The sequence below is a fragment of the Neoarius graeffei genome, chromosome 4, assembly GCF_027579695.1.
Source record: "Neoarius graeffei isolate fNeoGra1 chromosome 4, fNeoGra1.pri, whole genome shotgun sequence".
Lineage (NCBI taxonomy): Eukaryota > Metazoa > Chordata > Actinopteri > Siluriformes > Ariidae > Neoarius > Neoarius graeffei.
The window spans coordinates 91,852,408-91,873,258 of record NC_083572.1 but is presented as its reverse complement, the minus strand read 5'-3'; the positions used below and the strand labels follow the sequence as shown (position 1 = coordinate 91,873,258).

The window sequence follows — 20,851 nt, the reverse complement described above, 5'->3', positions numbered from 1 at the left end:
AAGTGAATACATTTGAAAATTAGGGTTGACCAATGGAGCTGCCTTCTGATCTTAGGAGCTGGCCAGTCCAAAGTTTCATACATCACACAGTGATGTGTCCTATACGGACATCTAAGTACAAATCTACAGAGACTGTTATATAATACATTAAGAGAGCGAAGATGTGTTTCAGAGGTGTTGCCATAGACAACATCCGCATAGTCAAATATTGGAAGAAGTAACTGGGTTACAATTCTTTTCCGGACTTCTTGTGAAAAGCAGTCTACTGAACGATAAAGAGATTTTAAACAATTATTATACTAAAACAAGTATTATAATATCAACAAGTTTTAAAACAATAATTGCTAAATGACAGCACACCTCAGTGTGTTTTATTCCTCTTATACCACAACAATTTGCCAACGGTTATGCAGGGTTCCCGCTGACGCTCGTCACGCTCGTCATTGATGAACATAATCCTTCAGTGACGAAGAGGAAATTACTATCAGTCGTCACAGTGACGAATGTATTTGTCATCACGATCATAAGTCATCTTTTCTAGAAATCTCTCCACGAGTCCATCCGTTTGCCAAAATCCGACCCCAGTGAAGAGGCGGCAGGAGGCCAGAGTGTAAACAATGAGCACGTACTTGTGACCAATAAAAATAAACTACACATAATGACCAAATGATGTGTAGCTTTTGACCAATCGCAGTGCATTTTAATCAACCTGGTGTGGTGATGCAATTATCTCTGCGCGAACCCAACAATGGCACAATCTAAGTTGATGAAGTTTTTTGGGCGGGGCTTCTTCACACACTGAAGATGATTGAAGGGCTGAAACAGCCACAAGGGAGATACAGCCCTCAGAGTCCTGACCGTCCCCGAGCACATCGTGCAGTGTCGGTAATACACGGGTCGGAAAAAAACACCAAAGTGAAAGTGCCGTTAGCCGGCAAGCAACTGAAGGGAGCTATGTTTCAAGCGGCGTGGCGTGTTGAGTCCCCGTGGCGATCATGTGATGAAAAACGCGGTGTCATTCTGTGTTTGGTTCGCAAATCAATGGGAAAATCAGATTCCTTCACTGTTGGTTGTTCCAAGATTCTTCACGACTCTGTTCAATTGTAAGAGCAGTTTTGTGTTGAAGTAAAAACTAAAGGGAGTCCTAATACCGCTTTTGAATAATTCCATGCTAAAATAACCTTCAGCGAGCTCAAAGTAAAGAGGTTTATTTTAGCTAGATGGTCCACAGGGCGCCCAAAATCAAGTCTTTTTTTATTAGAGGCTGGGGTGGAGCCCGAATTTTATATGTAATGGAGAGGCCGAGCTGTATCTGCACAAATATTTGAACTGTGCCAGTTTGGTTGGTGTAAACCTGTATTAAGTCCACTTTTATAAGTCGGTAACTAAGAAAATACAGACTAAATGAAGAAAAAATTAAGAAAAAGTGAAGAATACTTCTTTGACTTGATTTTTCAAGGAAAAAAAAGTGGAGAATATTTTTCAGAACACAGCCAGAACGCTGATTATGTTTATCATCAAATAATTACTTTTTTTGCTGTATTTTTAAATTTATATTTAATTTTGTGTAGCATCCAGCTCTTGTTATCACTTGCATTATAGCAACTAAAGTCGTTCCCTCACCAGCCTCTCCTGAAGACCTGACACTGAAGACTACTTTCAAAAATCCGAAATATCTCTTTGCAGAAAAATGACACCACATCAAAAAGTTTTAAAGGTTTACAATGTCTTGCAAAAGTATTCATCCCCCTTGGTGTTTGTCCTGTTTTGTCGCATTAAAAGCTGGAATTAAAATGTAATTTGGGGGGTTAGCACCATTTGATTTACACAACATGCCAACAACTTTAAAGGTGAAAATTGTTGTTTTGTTGTGACACAAACAATAATTAAGATGAAAAAAGCAGAAATCTGGAGTGTGCATAGGTATTCGCCCCCTTTCATATGAAACCCCTAAATAAGAGCTGGTCCAACTAATTCACTGAAGTCACATAATTAGTAGATTAAGATCCACCTGTGTGCAATCAAAGTGTCACATGATGTCTGTATAAATCACCCTGTTCTGGAAGGACCCTGACTCTGCAACGCTACTATGCAAGCAACATGAAAACCAAGGAGCCTCCAAACAGGTCAGAGACAAAGTTGTGGAGAAGTATAGATCAGGGTTGGGTGATAAAAAATATCCCAAACTTTGAATATCCCAGGGAGCACCATTAAATCCATTATAGCAAAATGGAAAGAATATGGCACCACTACAAACCTGACATGAGAAGGCCGCCCACCAAAACTCACAGAGCCGGCAAGGAGGGCATTAATCAGAGATGCAACAAAGACACCAACGATAACACTGAGGGAGCTGCAAAGATCCATAGCGGAGATGGGAGTATCTGTCCAGAGGACCACTTTAAGCCGTATGCTCCACAGAGCAGGGGTTTATGGAAGAGTGGCCAGAAAAAAGTAATTGCTTAAGAAAAAACACTTGGAGTTTACCCAACAGCATGTGGCAGACTCCCCAAACACAAGGAAGAAGATTCTCTGGTCAAATGAGACAAAAATTGATCTTTTTGGCCATCATGGGAAATGCCATGTGTGGTGCAAACCCAACACTCTGAGAACACCATTCCTACAGTGAAGCATGGTGGTGGCACCATCATGTTGTGGGGATATTTTTCATCTGCAGGGACAGGAAAGCTGGTCAGGACTGAAGGAAAGATGGATGGTACTAAATACAGGGCAATGCTGGAGGAAAACCTGTTTGAGTCAGCCAGAGGTTTGAGACTGGGACGAAGGTTCATGGTCTAGCAGGACAATGACCCTAAACATACTGCTAAAGCTACACTGGAGTGGTTTAAAGGGGAAACATTTAAAGGTCTTGGAATGGCCTAATCAAAGCCCAGACCTCAATCCAATTGAGAATCTGTGGCATAACTTGAAGATTGCTGGACACCAACGCAACCCATCTAACTTGAAGGAGTTGGAGCAGTTTTGCCTTGAGGAATGGGCAAAAATTCCAGTGGCTAGATGTGCTAAGCTAATAGAGGTATACCCCAAGAGACTTGCAGCTGTAATTGCAGCAAAAGGTGGCTCTACAAAGTATTAACTTTTTTTGGGGGGGAATACTTTTGCACACTCCAGATTTCTGTTTTTTCATCTTAATTATTGTTTGTGTCACAATAAAACAACAATTTGTCACCTTTAAAACGGTAGGCATGTTGTGTAAATCAAATGGTGCTAACCCTCCAAAAATCCATTTTAATTCCAGCTTGTAATGCGACAAAACAGGACAAACACCGGGGGGATGAATACTTTTGCAAGACACTGTATGTGAACTGTCTACCATACAAGTCCTGGGAATTAACCTCTAACCTACTACAGAAACAATAACGTTAGAACGAGTACAAATGTAAACCTGTGATTTGAATTACAGCTGGAAGCGCTGTAGTCTTAGAGCTGCTGGTATTGAAAATTCACCATCAATCTGAATTCAATAATTCTTAATAGCACCTTGTGGACTGAATTATACTCACTTGAAATACTGGTACCATAATTACAGCAAAGTTTCTAGATATGGGTGGGTGGGTAATATTGCAAGAAATAACATTACTGCCATAACTGAAGGAGATTTTCATGGTTAGCAAGGTGTGTCCTGCTAACGAATATCCAACAAGAGAGTGGCAACATTTTTTATGCAGCCTCCAATTAAAAAAAAAAAAAGTTCAGACAGACCCGGGGTTAGACGGTGTAAAGGGCAAGCTTGAAATTTGCCAATATGCTTCAGCTGTGAGGATGGGGCTGTCCAAATAATGTATGTATATATGAAGGAATGACCAAAAAAACCCTCCAAACTTTGATTGTGTACCATTAGAGTTAGAAAAGGATTATCATTGCCTGATGTCAATATCCATCTCTATTCAGAACAGTGTAACGTTATGTTAATATATGTTATTTACCAGCTGGGAGGTCCGTATCGTGAAATACCGTGACCGAGGTCTTGAAAGTACTGAGCAAGGCCATCTGGGCCGAGGTCACGGTATTTCACCATACGGACCGACCTTAAGCTGGTAAATAATATATTTATTTTTTTCTTTACCGAATTCTAACAGAAAACGAGAGTGCCCGAAAGGGAAAACCGAGGCGAGCTGCCATTTTGAATCCTCATTCATGGCTGTAATGCAAATTGCTTCCTCCTCGGTATACAAGTGCACTTCCATGGCAGGAAAAAAAAAACTACATTTTGCTGCCTATGTAGTCCCCTATTTATACAAATAGGAGTCATTCAGGATTCAGCCATGTTTTTGCTCAGCATTAGCAAATTACAGGTTTTTAGCTTTCTCCTGAAATGTTTTCTTTTATTTCTTCTTCCTCAGGGTAGTAAAACTCGCTTTCGCTGTGAAGACTGTCGTTATCGCTATCCATGATGTAAAATTAATGCTATTCTCCTGAGAAATGCTGGCAAAAATTTACAAGATTTTTGATAATCTTATAAATCTTATAAAAAAAGATAAATGTTGACAAAAATGCTACTATGTTTGTTGTTGTTATGAACAAGCGAGTCGCCAGAGGTCCGTAACCGGGGTCCGTAACTGGGGTCCGTGCCGTAGGATACGGACCCGCTCGCCAGCCAATCAGAGTGCAGGATTTGGACCGCGAAAAAAAAAAATGCTATTTACCAGCTGGGAGGTCCGTATCATGAAATACCATGACCGAGGTCTTGAAAGTACTGAGCGAGGCCCTCTGGGCCGAGGTCAGTATTCAAGGCCGGGGTCACGGTATTTCACCATACGGACCGACCTTAAGCTGGGAAATAATATATTTATTTTTTTCTTTACCAAATTCTAACAGAAAATGAGAGTGCCTGAAAGGGAAACCCGAGCCGAGGCGAGCCGCCATTTTGAATCCTCATTCACAGCTGTAATGCAAACTGCTTCCTCCTCGGTATACAAGTGCACTTCCATGGCAGGAAAAAAACTAAATTTTGCCGCCTATGTAGTCCTCTATTTATACAAAATTGAGTCATTCAGGATTCAGCCATGTTTTTGCTCGGTGTTAGCAAGTTACAGGTTTTTAGCTTTCTCCTGAAATGTTTTCTTTTATTTCTTCTTCCTCAGGGTAGTAAAACTGGCTTTCGCTGTGAACACTGTCGTTATCGCCATCCATGCTGTAAAATTAATGCTATTCTCCTGAGAAATGAGAAAATAAATGTTGACAAAAATTGCTACTATGTTTGCTGTTGTTGTGAACGAGCGAGTTGCCAGAGGTCCGTAACTGGGGTTCGTCCGTAGGATACGGACCCGCTCGCCAGCCAATCAGAGCGCAGGATTTGATGGAAACCGGACTGCGGAAAAAAAAATCACAATATCCATATCATATCTTCATATCGCTTACAATTCTAGATGTGCTTTCTGTTCGTGTTCTCAAGATAACAGAATTTAGCATTAGTGTGAGCAACAGATGAATCTTTAACCATGGCCATGTGTTTACCGGGTTGTGCAGCTCCGTTTTAAAAGTCTGTGACAGCTTTCTGTTCAACAGGCTACATGAAGTCACACTCCCAAAAAAGAAAAGAAAAAAAAAAAACCTCAATTTCTTCAGACGCTGCCTTCAGACACAGGGCTGCGTAAACAGAGTGTGGCAAAAGAGTGCAATAGAGAAAGGAAGGCAGAAAGAAAACGGGACTCTGTGTGTGTGTGGGTGGGTGTGAGACGGTTGTTACAGCCATCTCTATGGGCAACCAGAGAAGAACCCTCCACCTCTCCGAGCACAAAGCATGAAACACGATGCTTGAGGAATTATTTTAATTCCACATGTTTGCCTGAATCCACGGGAAACCGGGAACGGACCCTGCTCAGATCCTGTGTGCTGAAGATACGGTGTTAAGAAAGACAAGCTGACACACAGCTGAGCCAACGCCAGCAGAGAGACAGGTGCTGAGCTGGAAGAACAGCCAGGCTGAGAATGCCACCTCGCTGGAATACCCACACACAGACTCGTGCGTTCCTCTGGGCTGGGCTTGAGTTTTGTGTTGTTTTAGAGCTCGCAGAGGGACTGGGGCTGGGGGTGGGGGGGTGACGAGACGAGTGCTGGCTGCTGGTGTGACGCGAGTCACTGCGCCAGTGGACAATCACGCTACAAGCAGTAATGCCAGTCATAATTAATTCCCACTGTGTTGCCTGCATGTTATGGAAATTGAGCGTTTTCAGAAAGTGCTTAGAGGCTGCGCGTGCACTTTCTTTTCTTACTTTTACTCACAGTATTAAAGGAGCAGCCGTCTGCCGCCTGCAGCATGGATCGCAATTGCATTGAAATCACGGACGCCCCCCTACTTTGGCTTTTAGAGTGAAAAGAGCAGAACTATGCAAGAGCCAGTTTCTGGAACAGAAAAATGTAAATGAATGCCTGAAACAAAGAAACTTGCCTCATCCATCGTGTGGCAATATTGTCAATCATTGTATATTCAAAATTATTCTATCCACGTTCACTGGATATGAACAATAGCACACTCTGGTTGGCTACTCTACTACTAGGATATCAGCTCCTACACTGTGAGTAGAGAAAAACAAAATGGCGGTACGTGCTGCTGAACCGACCGAAGACGAAATAAAAACTCTACTCGAAAACAAAACCCCAAAAAATACAAAAAAAAAGCAACAAAATATGGAATAAAAAGTATTTGATGGTAAGAACGTATCTTTTTGTTTGTTTACATTCCCAACGGAAATGACTTTGTCGGACATTTTGTATAAAGTTTGTATTTATCAAATTTGCAAAAAAAAAATGCTCTGCTTCTCAAAATCCAGTGAATGTGGATAAAATAAAAAATATATATATATTCCACTCATTCTCGTTGTACACGGCTTATAGCCAACTTAGTGCTACGCACCTCGCCAGCTCATGTACAACTCAATTTTGTGGAATAACTTAATTATAATCCTTTTTACAGGCTTAAAAACACTTCACAACATTACACACTGCACCTTTAACAAGCATTCAAAAAAAAAAATCATTTCTGTGTCTCATCTACAGCACCGTGCCCTTCTACTACCGTACATGTCCTCTGGCTCTCTCCCACATGTCCTTCCTCCGACAGAAAACGATGCGCACTCCTACTTCTGGGCACCACTTCCCAAAAAAACCCAGCAAATCTGGAGCTTTGCTCCCTGTATAATCACACATGTTTCAAACTGAACTCTGACTTTAACCCAGGCTTTAAACTTTAGGGTGTTTTCACACCTGGTCCCCTTTAAAGGAACCAGACTCAGTCCTCTTTAAGTGGACCAAAAAGTGGACCAACAGAAAAAGAACTCAGTTCTTTTTGTGTTCACACTGTGAATTTATTACAAAGAGGACTGGGTTCTCTTTCTGGTCCAGTTAAGCTTTGATGGGGCCTCAGTCCTCTTTCTGTTCACACCAGGTCCTCTAGAGCCCTCAGACCCCCAGTGCACGGAATTCTGGGTAATTTTCTCTTGAATCAAAATGTCTGCTGCCATGCTTGCCCTGCTGTATTCTTTGATCAAAATAGTGCGGATTAAGGAAAATAAATTTATTCCAGTGGCTGTGGTAAGTTGCAAAAGGAAGTTGAGTTTCCCTGCTACAGTCACGTGACCAACTACGGCAAACGAAGAAGGTTAAACTACAGTGAAAAAGGCGAAGTGAACCCGGTGCGCTTTTTGTTCACAATGCGCAGATTAGGCGAACCGTACCGTTGATTTTTAGCGAACCGTACTAAGACCACCTCCTGAGGTGGTCTCAGTTCGGTTCGCTTTAAAGGGGTCTGGGTACGGTTGGAGTGTTCACATATGCGCAAAAAATGTTGAGTCATCGATCTGAGTTCGGTTAAATGGCTGAAAGGGACCAAGTGTGAAAACACCCTTAAACACTGTACATGTATAAATGTGTTGGTCTTTGGTGACAGCTGACACTGTGCAAGTGGATTATCTGTCCATCCTACCACTTATAAGCTCAAACAACATAAAACCAAACAGTCCAACTGACATTCAGTGTGTGTGCATGACTAATATGGACATTTTCTCTTGACTAATTGTGGAATGTTAAAGAAGAGATTCACCCAGAGAGACAAGCCAAAAAAAAAAAAAAAAAACACTCTTAAATGCGATTGGTGGAAAATTTTTCATCTTCGCCTCCAAGTGTACAATTTGTTAAAGTGTGCAGAGAGAATTGGAGGTTAATTTGCGTCTCAGACCATTTCTGAAAATTAATTAGAAATTGGGTTTAAAAACAGGCTCAAACTGTACAGTGTACACCTTAATGGGTTGCCAGATTGCACTTATTTACTCCCTTTTCTCAGTACAATATTAACATCTCATCTCATCTCATTATCTCTAGCCGCTTTATCCTGTTCTACAGGGTCGCAGGCAAGCTGGAGCCTATCCCAGCTGACTACGGGCGAAAGGCGGGGTACACCCTGGACAAGTCGCCAGGTCATCACAGGGCTGACACATAGACACAGACAACCATTCACACTCACATTCACACCTACGGTCAATTTAGAGTCACCAGTTAACCTAACCTGCATGTCTTTGGACTGTGGGGGAAACCGGAGCACCCGGAGGAAACCCACGCGGACACGGGGAGAACATGCAAACTCCACACAGAAAGGCCCTCGCCAGCCCCGGGGCTTGAACCCAGGACCTTCTTGCTGTGAGGCGACAGCGCTAACCACTACACCACCGTGCCGCCCCAATATTAACATTATAAATATTAACTACAATAATAATTAGGAATTATTCGCTGAAGGTGAATATCGGTGATTAATAACAAAGACAAAGTCGAGGTTATTATTCACTGATATTCACTGAGCCTGAGACGGATAATTGTTTTAATATAAATATACCAGTGATTATTAAAAACATAATTTTTTTTTTAAATAATAATTTATTTAATCATCAAAAGTGGCATACAAATGTAATAAAGGTGCGGCGCAGACTTGTGTCACTTAGTTTGCATGTTCTCCCCGTGTCCGCGTGGGTTTCCTCCGGGTGCTCCGGTTTCCCCCACAGTCCAAAGACATGCAGGTTAGGCTAACTGGTGACTCTAAATTGACCGTAGGTGTGAATGTGAGTGTGAATGGTTGTCTGTGTCTGTGTGTCAGCCCTGTGATGACCTGGCGACTTGTCCAGGGTGTACCCCGCCTTTCGCCCGTAGTCAGCTGGGATAGGCTCCAGCTCGCCTGCGACCCTGTAGAACAGGATGAAGCGGCTAGAGATAATGAGATGAGATGAAAATCACAATTCCACCTTACCTTTGAATCGTTTTAGACCAAACTTCGTAGCATCTTTAGTGCTTTTAGGAACAGCATTTTCGTTCATAATTTGTAATTCTTCCTCACTTATGGCGACGAAGCACTTGACCGCGAACTGCTTGCTGAGCCGCTCGAGGTGATTATCGAGAAATAATCTGAATCTCACGACCAATCAGCATGCGCGATTTCCTATAATCGCCTGCGTATTTATTCTCATTTTAAATATTAGACTCATTCATGAAAATGCGTTGAAGAAATTTTGTATATAATAATAATTTACCGTCTATTTATTGGAGGTTTAAAGGGTTTAAAGTTCTGAACTTTCCCCACACAGAAGACATTATTTATTACAACTATCATTAGATTCATGTTGACTTATTTATAAGAGTCCTTGTTTTTGAGTAATAGTTATTTGGATTAAAAATTACATTAATTATTAAACATTAAGCAGTTAATATATCTCAAAACAAAACACAATATAAATTCACCTACTCATGAGTGACAATCAGATTTCAAAGTGGATAAAAATCGACGTGTGCTGTTGCTCTTTTCCTCCTGCCTGTAGCTTGTGTGTCCTGTGTGATTATCGAGAAATAATCTGAATCTCTCGACCAATCAGTGCGCGCGATTTCCTATAATCACCTGCGTATTTATTCTCATTTTAAATATTAGACTCATGAATGAAAATGTGTTGAAGAAATTGTATATATCATAATAATTTACTGTCTATTTATTGGAGCATTAAAGGTTTTAAAGTTCTGAACTTTCCCCACAGAGACACATTATTAACTGATATATAACTGATGTATTGATGCAATGTTTATAAGTAGTTTACTCATTTCAGTATTGGTATCAGCAAGTAACAAAAAAAAAAAAAACCATGTCCTCATTTTTACTCAGTCTGAAAAAAATGCTATTAATGCATCCCTACTAATAACTATAATAACTCTGATAAATGGTAAGTGATTTCCACTCCTGCACAGAACTAACGGAAAGCACACCCATAAAGTGGGATTGAGTCACACTGTCCAGCCTGAACACATTCTCTGGCTCTGTTCTTACACACACAAATTCTGGTCAGAGTTCACGGGCAAGCGATCGAAGTGGGCATGATGTCCCAGTACAGCATTACTCAGTGATCTCTGCATATTAACAATGCTTGTACGTCTTAAATCTTTCATATTAACAGCACTAACGATTGCCAAATTACGAGTTAACTGAAACGACAGAACCAAATCATCCACAGAACAATGGCTTTAAATCATTTTTACTTCATTTCTTCTCTTTTAATTGACTTTTTTCAGTCGTGTATTTAATCGAGCTTTTAATTTCTGTACTTATTTTCTAATTTACTATCTTTTTCACTTCAATTTGAACTTTTTGCTTTTTATTTGTTTAGATTTCTCTCATCACTGAATGCTCTTTGTCTTGATTTTGAATTGCCTGTGTATGAAATGTGCTATATACTGTACGTACATAAACATGTCTTGCCTTGACTCAAACTTTGACAATCATAATTTTTTTTTTTAAATCCTGGCCACTTTTTTTCCTTTCTTTTTTTATGATAACTTGAGAGCTGATCACTCCATCCATACTCAACCACTGAAGAAAGTTCAAATTTTGGCATATTTTTCTCCTTTTCTCTTAATTTTTTTAAACAAGAATTTTTTTTTTTTAATACAATGCTGTGATGAATCCTTGGTAAGGTCTTTAACACTATCAGTGCAACCTATCCATATGGGGCCCACATAGATGTGTGGAAGAAGAAGAAGAAGAAGAAGAAGAAGAAGAAGAAGAAGAAGAAGAAGAAGGAGAGATTTCTCACTTGTGGATTTGTAGTTTACTGTTGTTGCAGTATGGGAAGAAAAAGAAAGAAGGGAGGAATAATATAACAATGACAAAGTAAATAAGTGATAATTACCGGGTATACAGTGGTGCTTGAAAGTTTGTGAACCCTTTAGAATTTTCTATATTTCTGCATAAATATGACCTAAAACATCATCAGATTTTCACACAAGTCCTAAAAGTAGATAAAGAGAACCCAGTTAAACAAATGAGACAAAAATATTATACTTGGTCATTTATTTATTGAGGAAAATGATCCAATATTACATATCTGTGAGTGGCAAAAGTATGTGAACCTCTAGGATTAGCACTTAATTTGAAGGTGAAATTAAAGTCAGGTGTTTTCAATCAATGGGATGACAATCAGGTGTGAGTGGGCACCCTGTTTTATTTAAAGAACAGGGATCTATCAAAGTCTGATCTTCACAACACATGTTTGTGGAAGTGTATCATGGCACAAACAAAAGAGATTTCTGAGGACCTCAGAAAAAGCATTGTTGATGCTCATCAGGCTGGAAAAGGTTACAAAACCATCTCTAAAGAGTTTGGACTCCAGCAATCCACAGTCAGACAGATTGTGTACAAATGGAGGAAATTCAAGACCATTGTTACCCTCCCCAGGAGTGGTCGACCAACAAAGACCACTCCAAGAGCAAGGCGTATAATAGTCGGCGAGGTCACAAAGGACCCCAGGGTAACTTCTAAGCAACTGAAGGCCTCTCTCACATTGGCTAATGTTAATGTTCATGAGTCCACCATCAGGAGGACACTGAACAATGGTGTGCATGGCAGGGTTGCAAGGAGAAAGCTACTGCTCTCCAAAAAGAACATTGCTGCTCATCTGCAGTTTGCTAAAGATCACATGGACAATCCAGAAGGCTATTAGAAAAATGTTTTGTGGACGGATGAGACCAAAATAGAACTTTTTGGTTTAAATGAGAAGCTTTATGTTTGGAGAAAGGAAAACACTACATTCCAGCATAAGAACCTTATCCCATCTGTGAAACATGGTGGTGGTAGTATCATGGTTTGGGCCTGTTTTGCTGCACCTGGGCCAGGACGGCTTGCCATCATTGATGGAACAATGAATTCTGAATTATACCAGTGAATTCTAAAGGAAAATGTCAGGACATCTGTCCATGAACTGAATCTCAAGAGAAGGTGGGCCATGCAGCAAGACAACGACCCTAAGCACACAAGTCGTTCTACCAAAGAATGGTTAAAAAAGAATAAAGTTCATATTTTGGAATGGCCAAATCAAAGTCCTGACCTTAATCCAATCGAAATGTTGTGGAAGGACCTGAAGCGAGCAGTTCATGTGAGGAAACCCACCAACATCCCAGAGTTGAAGCTGTTCTGTACGGAGGAATGGGCTAAAATTCCTCCATGCCGGTGTGCAGGACTGATCAACAGTTACCGGAAGCGTTTAGTTGCAGTTATTGCTGCACAAGGGGGTCACACCAGATACTGAAAGCAAAGGTTCACATACTTTTGCCACTCACAGATATGTAATATTGGATCATTTTCCTCAATAAATAAATGACCAAGTATAATATTTTTGTCTCATTTGTTTAACTGGGTTCTCTTTATCTACTTTTAGGACTTGTGTGAAAATCCGATGATGTTTTAGGTCGTATTTATGCAGAAATATAGAAAATTCTAAAGGGTTCACAAACTTTCAAGCACCACTGTACTTATCTAAATTTCTTCTAAGAAATAGGCCATAATAATAATAATAATGATGGAGTCCTGGAAGATGAAAACGTGAAGCTACTTTGGGATACCAAAATTCAGACGGACAAGGTTTTAGAACACTCTAGACCAGATATTGTAGTGTTGGAAAAAGAAAACAACATCTGTGCTATCATAGACGTCACCTGCCCTTTTAATACATGGGTAAAAGACAAAGAAAAGGAAAAGCTTGAAAAATATAATGAACTGAAGCATGAATAAAGAGAATTTGTCATTGCAAAAATGTTTTTGTTGGTCCTATCATTATAAGGGTACTTGGCACAGTGAGTACAAACTTCTCAGGTTGGCTGAAGAAAACTGAGTTGAGCACAAACTTTAGCACGATGCAGAAAGTGTGTCTTTTGGGATCAGCAAGGATCATAAGAAAGGTGCTGGATACCTAAGGTCATGGGAAATGACCTGATATCCAACAAAAGCAAACTCCAGCAGTTAACACTGAACGCTGAGATATGTAATAACAATAATAATAATAATAATAATAATAATAACAACAACAGGACTCTTAACTGCTGCACAAGATCTAGCTTTACGAACCAACAGCATCAATAACAGAGTTGACAAGGAGAATGTGTCCCCGATATGCCGATTTTGTGGAGAAAGAGAAGAGACAATGAGTCATCTAACAGCAGAATGCAAGAAACTCGCGCAAAAAGAATACAAAATGTTGGACAAGCCATTCATTGAAAGCTCTGTCAGAAGTTCAGGCTCCCAAGCAGGGATAAATGATAAGACCACACTCCGGAAGGGGTAATGGAAAATGATCACGTGAAAGTACTATGGGACTTCAGGGTTCAAACAGACTATATGCACCTGATATGGTAGTATTGGAGAAGGAGGGGAGAACATGTAATCGATATAACTGACATGGCATGCCCCTTTGACATGCGAGTGTTGGAAAAGGAACATGAAAAAATGGAAAAATATCAAGACCTTAAAAAGAGAGTTTGGGAAGATCTGGAAGTGCAGGAGAGTAAATGTAGTACCAGTTGTTGTTATTGGAGCACTTGGCACAATCACTAAGAACTTCAAGGCCTCGATAAACAAAATTGGACTGGATGACTTGACTGCGTTGCTTCAGAAAGCTGTTAGGAACAGCAAAGGTTTTAAGAAAGTCACAAGACACCTCTAGAGTACAGAAACTGCGTGAACTGCTTACCGTGTGAATTGATGCAATAATAATAAATGACTATCTAGTGAGCTCGTTGGTAAAATGGAAAAAAAAAACGCTTTCAGACACTAGTCCGTCGTGCTGGTATTTATGTCATTCCTGTCGCACAATTAAAAAGTGCCAGATCAGTCGGCTGGTGGGTTTTCAAAATGGCATTCCCCTTTGACACGCGAGTGTTGGAAAAGGAACATGAGAAAATTGAAAAATATCAAGAGCTTAAAAAGGAAGATCTGGAAGTGCAGGAGAGTAAGGGCCCGTTTACACGAGGACGCTGTCGGGTAAAAACGACTAAATATTTTATCGGAAGCGCCTTTCGTCTACACGGGGACGGCGTTTCCGAGGCTGAAAAACGGAAAAAATTGAAAACGCCTTCCAGAGTGGATAAGTTAAAAACAGCCCCCGTTGCATATCCGTCTAAACTACCCAATACGCGAAACTCTGCTCGGATCTGCTCACGTCGGGTACGCGTTTACGTCATACATATGTCATATACTGTCCATGCCAGCCCGGGAAGTAAGAAAGTAAGTAAAAAAGGAAGAGCATGTCTGATTACATCGATCCAACGGACCTTCAAGCTGCTCTGGCAGCTTTAATAAACGTCCAGGAGTCCTTCGAACATCTATACCGAATCTGCACATATACCGTTAATGAACAGAGGCGGGTATAGCATGCTCTTACTTTTTTACTTACTTTCTTACTTACCATAGCCAGAGTAGTCAAAGTTTTCGCGGCGCAGATGTGAAGATCAGACAAGACGGAAGACGTTTCGCATGCGTGCAGGCATAGCGGAGGTCTTTCACAGCACCACCAAGCCGCCTGGCATGCATATCCAATTGAATTCCACACATTTATGCGTCACCGTATAGACGCAGATTTCCTCCTTGAAAACGGTCGTGTAGACGCGGAAAAAAGTGAGAACGAAAACGGACTTTTGCGTTTTTGTTTCAGACCGTCCCCGTGTAAAGTGGGCCTAAATGTAGTACCAGTAGTTATTGGAGCACTTGGGACAATCGCTAAGAACTTCAAGGCATCGATAAACAAAATTGGACTGCATGACTTGACTGCGTTGCTTCAGAAAGCTGTTAGGAACAGCAAAGGTTTTAAGAAAGTCACAAGACACCTCTAGAGTACAAAAACCGCGTGAACTGCTTACCGTGTGAATTGATTAAATAATAATAATAAATCAATCCCTGACTCCTGGAGGTCTCCAGTTTGAGAACCACTGATATACAGGACATTAACTAGATGATGGGTTGTTTTACAATCAGGGTACAAAGTTTGTGTCACAGGGGTCCAAAATTCAAATTGATTAAAACTGGTTCTTGTATCAGTTTTTAAGTGAAGGACAAGTTAAAGAACAGATTTCAGGTAATTTTTTGACATGTGTGTATGGTAGTTTTGTGTAATCTGCTATAAGATAAAGAAGATTAAGTGTAGCTTTAAGCAGGGCTGGGAGAAACAAATGAAGTGATTCTCGGAGAGGACTTTTTTTTTGACAATTCAGAATCCACTACTTCCATAGTGCTTTTAAATCTAAGGCTGTAAGCTTTGTGTTAGTTGTCTCTAATATTTATGTCCCAATATCTTGACCACATTTTAGGATGAAAATAATCATTTTAGATATGTTATTTTATATTGAAAAATTAGCTGTCTCGGAGAGGACATTTTTTTGACACAATTACATACTAATTTGATCAAAATAGTCTGAAAACTTACTGGCATTCAACATTAAAACTTAACTATGTTTCCAATGATATGGAACCAAATATTTGTTTTATGGTATAAAGAATGATTTAAGTGCATCCCTTTTGGAGCTACACTACCGTTCAAAAGTTTGGGGTCACCCAGACAATTTTGGGTTTTCCATGAAAAGTCACACTCTTATTTACCACCATAAGTTGTAAAATGAATAGAAAATATATAGTCAAGACATTTTTCTGGCCATTTTGAGCATTTAATCGACCCCACAAATTAATGTGATGCTCCAGAAACTCAATCTGCTCAAAGGAAGGTCAGTTTTATAGCTTCTCTAAAGAGCTCAACTGTTTTCAGCTGTGCTAACATGATTGTACAAGGGTTTTCTAATCATCCATTAGCCTTCTGAGGCAATGAGCAAACACATTGTACCATTAGAACACTGGAGTGAGAGTTGCTGGAAATGGGCCTCTATACACCTATGGAGATATTGCACCGAAAACCAGACATTTGCAGCTAGAATAGTCATTTACCACATTAGCGATGTATAGAGTGGATTTCTGATTAGTTTAAAGCAGTGGTTCTCAACCGGGGGGGGGGCGCCCCCCTGGTGGGGCGCGGAGGTACTCCAGGGGGGGTCGCGAGTAGGCTTCATGTATGGAGGAAAAAAAAATCTGGGGCTAACAGGCTATAAGCAGATGCAACACATTTACCCATGTCAAAATGCAGGACATTGGACTGTTACATACAAATCATTCATTCATTCATTCATTATCTCTAGCCGCTTTATCCTTCTACAGGGTCGCAGGCAAGCTGGAGCCTATCCCAGCTGACTACGGGCGAAAGGCGGGGTACACCCTGGACAAGTCGCCAGGTCATCACAGGGCTGACACATAGACACAGACAACCATTCACACTCACATTCACACCTACGGTCAATTTAGAGTCACCAGTTAACCTAACCTGCATGTCTTTGGACTGTGGGGGAAACCGGAGCACCCGGAGGAAACCCACACGGACACGGGGAGAACATGCAAACTCCACACAGAAAGGCCCTCGCCGGCCCCGGGGCTCGAACCCAGGACCTTCTTGCTGTGAGGCGACAGCGCTAACCACTACACCACCGTGCCGCCACATACAAATCAATACTATTATAAAATCTATCATCAATCTATCATAAAATCTTGTGTGTAGGTTATTTTAAGCCCGTGACGCGAACATGACGCAACGTCACGTGAGTGAGTCTGCATACCGTGGCCACCGTGTGAGTGCTTGCCACACACACACTAGTCTGGTTTCTTGCCGAGTTAACTCGTGCCGACTCTCGCTAGTCTACTATCATCAATCCATCGATACAGCGCAAAACCCAAACAGTCTTTTTAAAGACTACTACCCCACACTGTATTTTTGCTTTCCCCATTTCAGCTCTACCCAAATAATTTGTTGTTTTTGTTGTTTTCTTACTGCTAGTCTAATATGGATAATGCTACTACTGCTGCTACTGCTACTACTACTACTACTACTAATAATAATAATAATAATAATAAAAATAATAATAATAATAATAATCTAGCCCAGGGCTATCTATCTATCTATCTATCTATCTATCTATCTATCTATCTATCTATCTATCTGTCGATATAAGGTGCTGTAGGTCGGGTGGCGTCACTGCGGGTGAGTGTGTTGGGGGGGGGATGGGGGCGGGGCGAGAAGAGGGGCCCCCAACTGCAATGAACCAGCTTTGGTGGGGCCCAGGTTGCAAAAGGTTGAGAACCCCTGGTTTAAAGTGATCTTCATTGAAAAGAACAGTGCTTTTCTTTCAAAAATAAGGACATTTCAAAGTGACCCCAAACTTTTGAACGGTAGTGTACCTGTGGTCAAAAAAGCACTTTTTCTAAATGACACGAGTCATTTTGCTAAATATGACCTATATTGCCATACATTCACCAAAAATAACGTTATCACCAAAATGTGTTTTTTGCATGGTAAATAGAGCTATCACAGGGCTACAATAAACAACCAAGTTTATTCAGTCAAGCCTTTTGATATTGAAGATAATAAGTGTTAAATGTGATGTTTAGCTGGCGTACCCTGATTGTAAAACAACCCTGATCCCAGTGCAATTGCCAGGACTGGGAAACAGAAAGGGTATAACTAGTCAATCTGGCAACCCGGAGTCGGTGAAGTCTCACTCACAGCAGTGTTCCTCGTCGCTGTTGTCCGAACAGTCGTCGTCGTCGTCGCATCGCCACGGTGTGGGAATACACCTGCCGTTCCTACACCGGAACTGTCCCGTTTCACAAGCTGTCTCACTCCCTAGAAAGAAAGAAAGAAAGAAAGAAAGAAAGACACCATTTACAAACAAAAAAATAAAAACAAACCCAGTCACCTCAGTAACCTGTCTATAAGAGGCTACAATTCGGCTACACACTAACAGTGACCTTTACCTTCACCTTTACCTGTCCGTGCTGACATTTTGTTTCGCCTAATGATGCTCAGACAGGTCAGGATTCCAAAACACATAGAAGACTCAATATTAACGCTGTATTTTTCTTTCCTGGAGTTTATTTTCAGTGTCAAAATGTCTAAATGCGTGTTTGGACTGGACCTGGACACCTGGACCTGGACACCTGTCAGGAAACCTAACACAGGTGTTTATTATAGGGAGCGCGAGCCAAGCAGCACGTGAGCGCGCAACAGTGAGCGCGCACAGTCGGCTTCAGAGAGTCAGACTGCAATATTAATATTTTCAACCAGACAGACAGACAGAGAGACAGACAGACAGACAGACAGACAGAGGGCATTACTATGGTTATCATTTGCGCGCGTTCTCTCTCTCTCTCTCTCTCTCATTCAGCATTATTATAATGATTATTATTCTGACAGGCTTATTTCCGCTTTCACCCACCTTTAGAATAAAAAGTCTCCATGAAGAACACGTGTAAAAGCAGTAGTTGTCCTAGTCCTGTCCGCATGCTTCCCTCTGGAGGCTCTGTGCTCATATGAAGCGCAATAAAGAGCCGTGCTGCTCTCAGTCTCCCTGCCTGCTCTGCTCACTTCAGTTCCTCCTCCACTCACTGCGCTTCACCTCACCGCCGGACTCTCCGCCGCTCCAGCACTCACTTTCAAAGGGTGGCGTCATAGAAAGTGGGCGGAGTCACGGCAGCACGAGCGTGTCCCTAAGGCTCACGGTATGATCATCTACTCTAAGAAGAAAAAAAAAAACTATCCCGGTTTCACGATATAATCGTGATGTACAGTACCAGTCAAAAATTTGGAAACACCTTCAAAAATTTTTTTTTAAATTTTTATTTCCTACATTGTTGAACAATACTGACCTCATCAAAACGATGAAATAACATATGGAACATATGGAATTACAACTCCGAGTCCAAAACGGAATGCAATGATGTGGAAGTTTCAAAATTCCATATTTTATTCGGAATAAAGGGGCGGCACGGTGGTGTAGTGGTTAGCGCCGTCGCCTCACAGCAAGAAGGTCCGGGTTCGAGCCCCGTGGCCGGCGAGGGCCTTTCTGTGTGGAGTTTGCATGTTCTCCCCGTGTCCGCGTGGGTTTCCTCCGGGTGCTCCGGTTTCCCCCACAGTCCAAAGACATGCAGGTTAGGTTAACTGGTGACTCTAAATTGACCGTAGGTGTGAATGTGAGTGTGAATGGTTGTCTGTGTCTATGTGTCAGCCCTGTGATGACCTGGCGACTTGTCCAGGGTGTACCCCGCCTTTCGCCCGTAGTCAGCTGGGATAGGCTCCAGCTTGCCTGCGACCCTGTAGAACAGGATAAAGCGGCTAGAGATAATGAGATGAGATGAGATTCGGAATAAAATATGTCATAGATGACATATCAAATGGGGGCGGCACGGTGGTGTAGTGGTTAGTGCTGTCGCCTCACAGCAAGAAGGTCCGGGTTCGAGCCCCATGGTCGGCGAGGGCCTTTCTGTGTAGAGTTTGCATGTTCTCCCCGTGTCCGCGTCGGTTTCCTCCGGGTGCTCCGGTTTCCCCCACAGTCCAAAGACATGCAGGTTAGGTTAACTGGTGACTCTAAATTGACCGTAGGTGTGAATGCGAGTGTGAATGGTTGTCTGTGTCTATGTGTCAGCCCTGTGATGACCTGGCGACTTGTCCAGGGTGTACCCCGCCTTTCGCCCGTAGTCAGCTGGGATAGGCTCCAGCTTGCCTGCGACCCTGTAGAAGGATGAAGCGGCTAGAGATAATGAGATGAGATGAGATGAGATGAGACATATCAAATGTTTAAACTGAGAAAATGCATACATGTCAACCTTTGGTCAATCAAACCTGTATAACCAACCACCAAAATCCGTATTTCCCTTATAAAATCCGTATGAGATGCAAATTAAAATAATTTACCTAAAATTTGAATGATAATTAACAATGATATATCCAAGTTACTTTTTATTCAATATTAATAACAATAAACCTTCAGAATGAATACAAAGCTCCAATGTCTGACAAAAACACAAAGTGTCACTCTAATGTTCTGAATTGTACTCCATGACAGCTTTTTTAGCACTCCGCACCAATACCTCACTAGGCTGCAGGTCACAGCAAGTGTCTGTGTTGATCTTGCCGGAGTGCCCATTCAGAATCTTTTCAGTCGCTAGTGAAAGTCGCTCAGGTGGAAATACACATTTCGAACAAAATGTTACTTCCCGGTTGGCGGGATTCTCGCAATGTGGTGTGCGCATAATCAAAAGTGGAACGAAGTCTCGCTACCACAAGATAACGTGCGATTTCATAAGACTCTTTACTGGCTGTTTGTGCTGTCTGTGGTGTACAGTATGTTTGTAAATGTTATGCGCTCTTTTATCATCGTGGGAATTGATTATAGCTCAAAATAAATATTGAAGTTTTTTTAAAGAATCCGTATAACTTTATTTGTACGCCCGTATACTACGTTTATTGAATCAAATCCGTATAAAATACGGACATTCCGTATAGGTTGACATGTATGAAAATGTATCATTTCAAGAGAAAAATTAGGTGATTTTAAATTTCATGACAACAACACATCTCAAAAAAGTTGGGACAAGGCCATGTTTACCACTGTGAGACATCCCCTTTTCTCTTTACAACAGTCTGTAAACATCTGGGGACTGAGG

The 20,851-nt window shown here is 41.3% G+C and overlaps 1 protein-coding gene across 1 annotated transcript in view; it reads right to left on the bottom strand.

The window, feature by feature from the left end:
* The window catches only part of lrp8 (low density lipoprotein receptor-related protein 8, apolipoprotein e receptor), a 685,503-nt gene extending 666,809 nt beyond the window's left edge, over nt 1-18,694 (bottom strand). Inside the window, exons 1-2 of the mRNA XM_060920013.1 lie at nt 18,625-18,694; nt 17,913-18,032 (exon numbers count right to left, since the gene is read on the bottom strand). Coding sequence (XP_060775996.1) covers nt 17,913-18,032; nt 18,625-18,691 — 187 coding nt within the window. The 5' untranslated portion in view covers nt 18,692-18,694. The remainder of the gene's footprint in view (nt 1-17,912; nt 18,033-18,624) is intronic.
* Nucleotides 18,695-20,851: the final 2,157 nt, after the last annotated feature.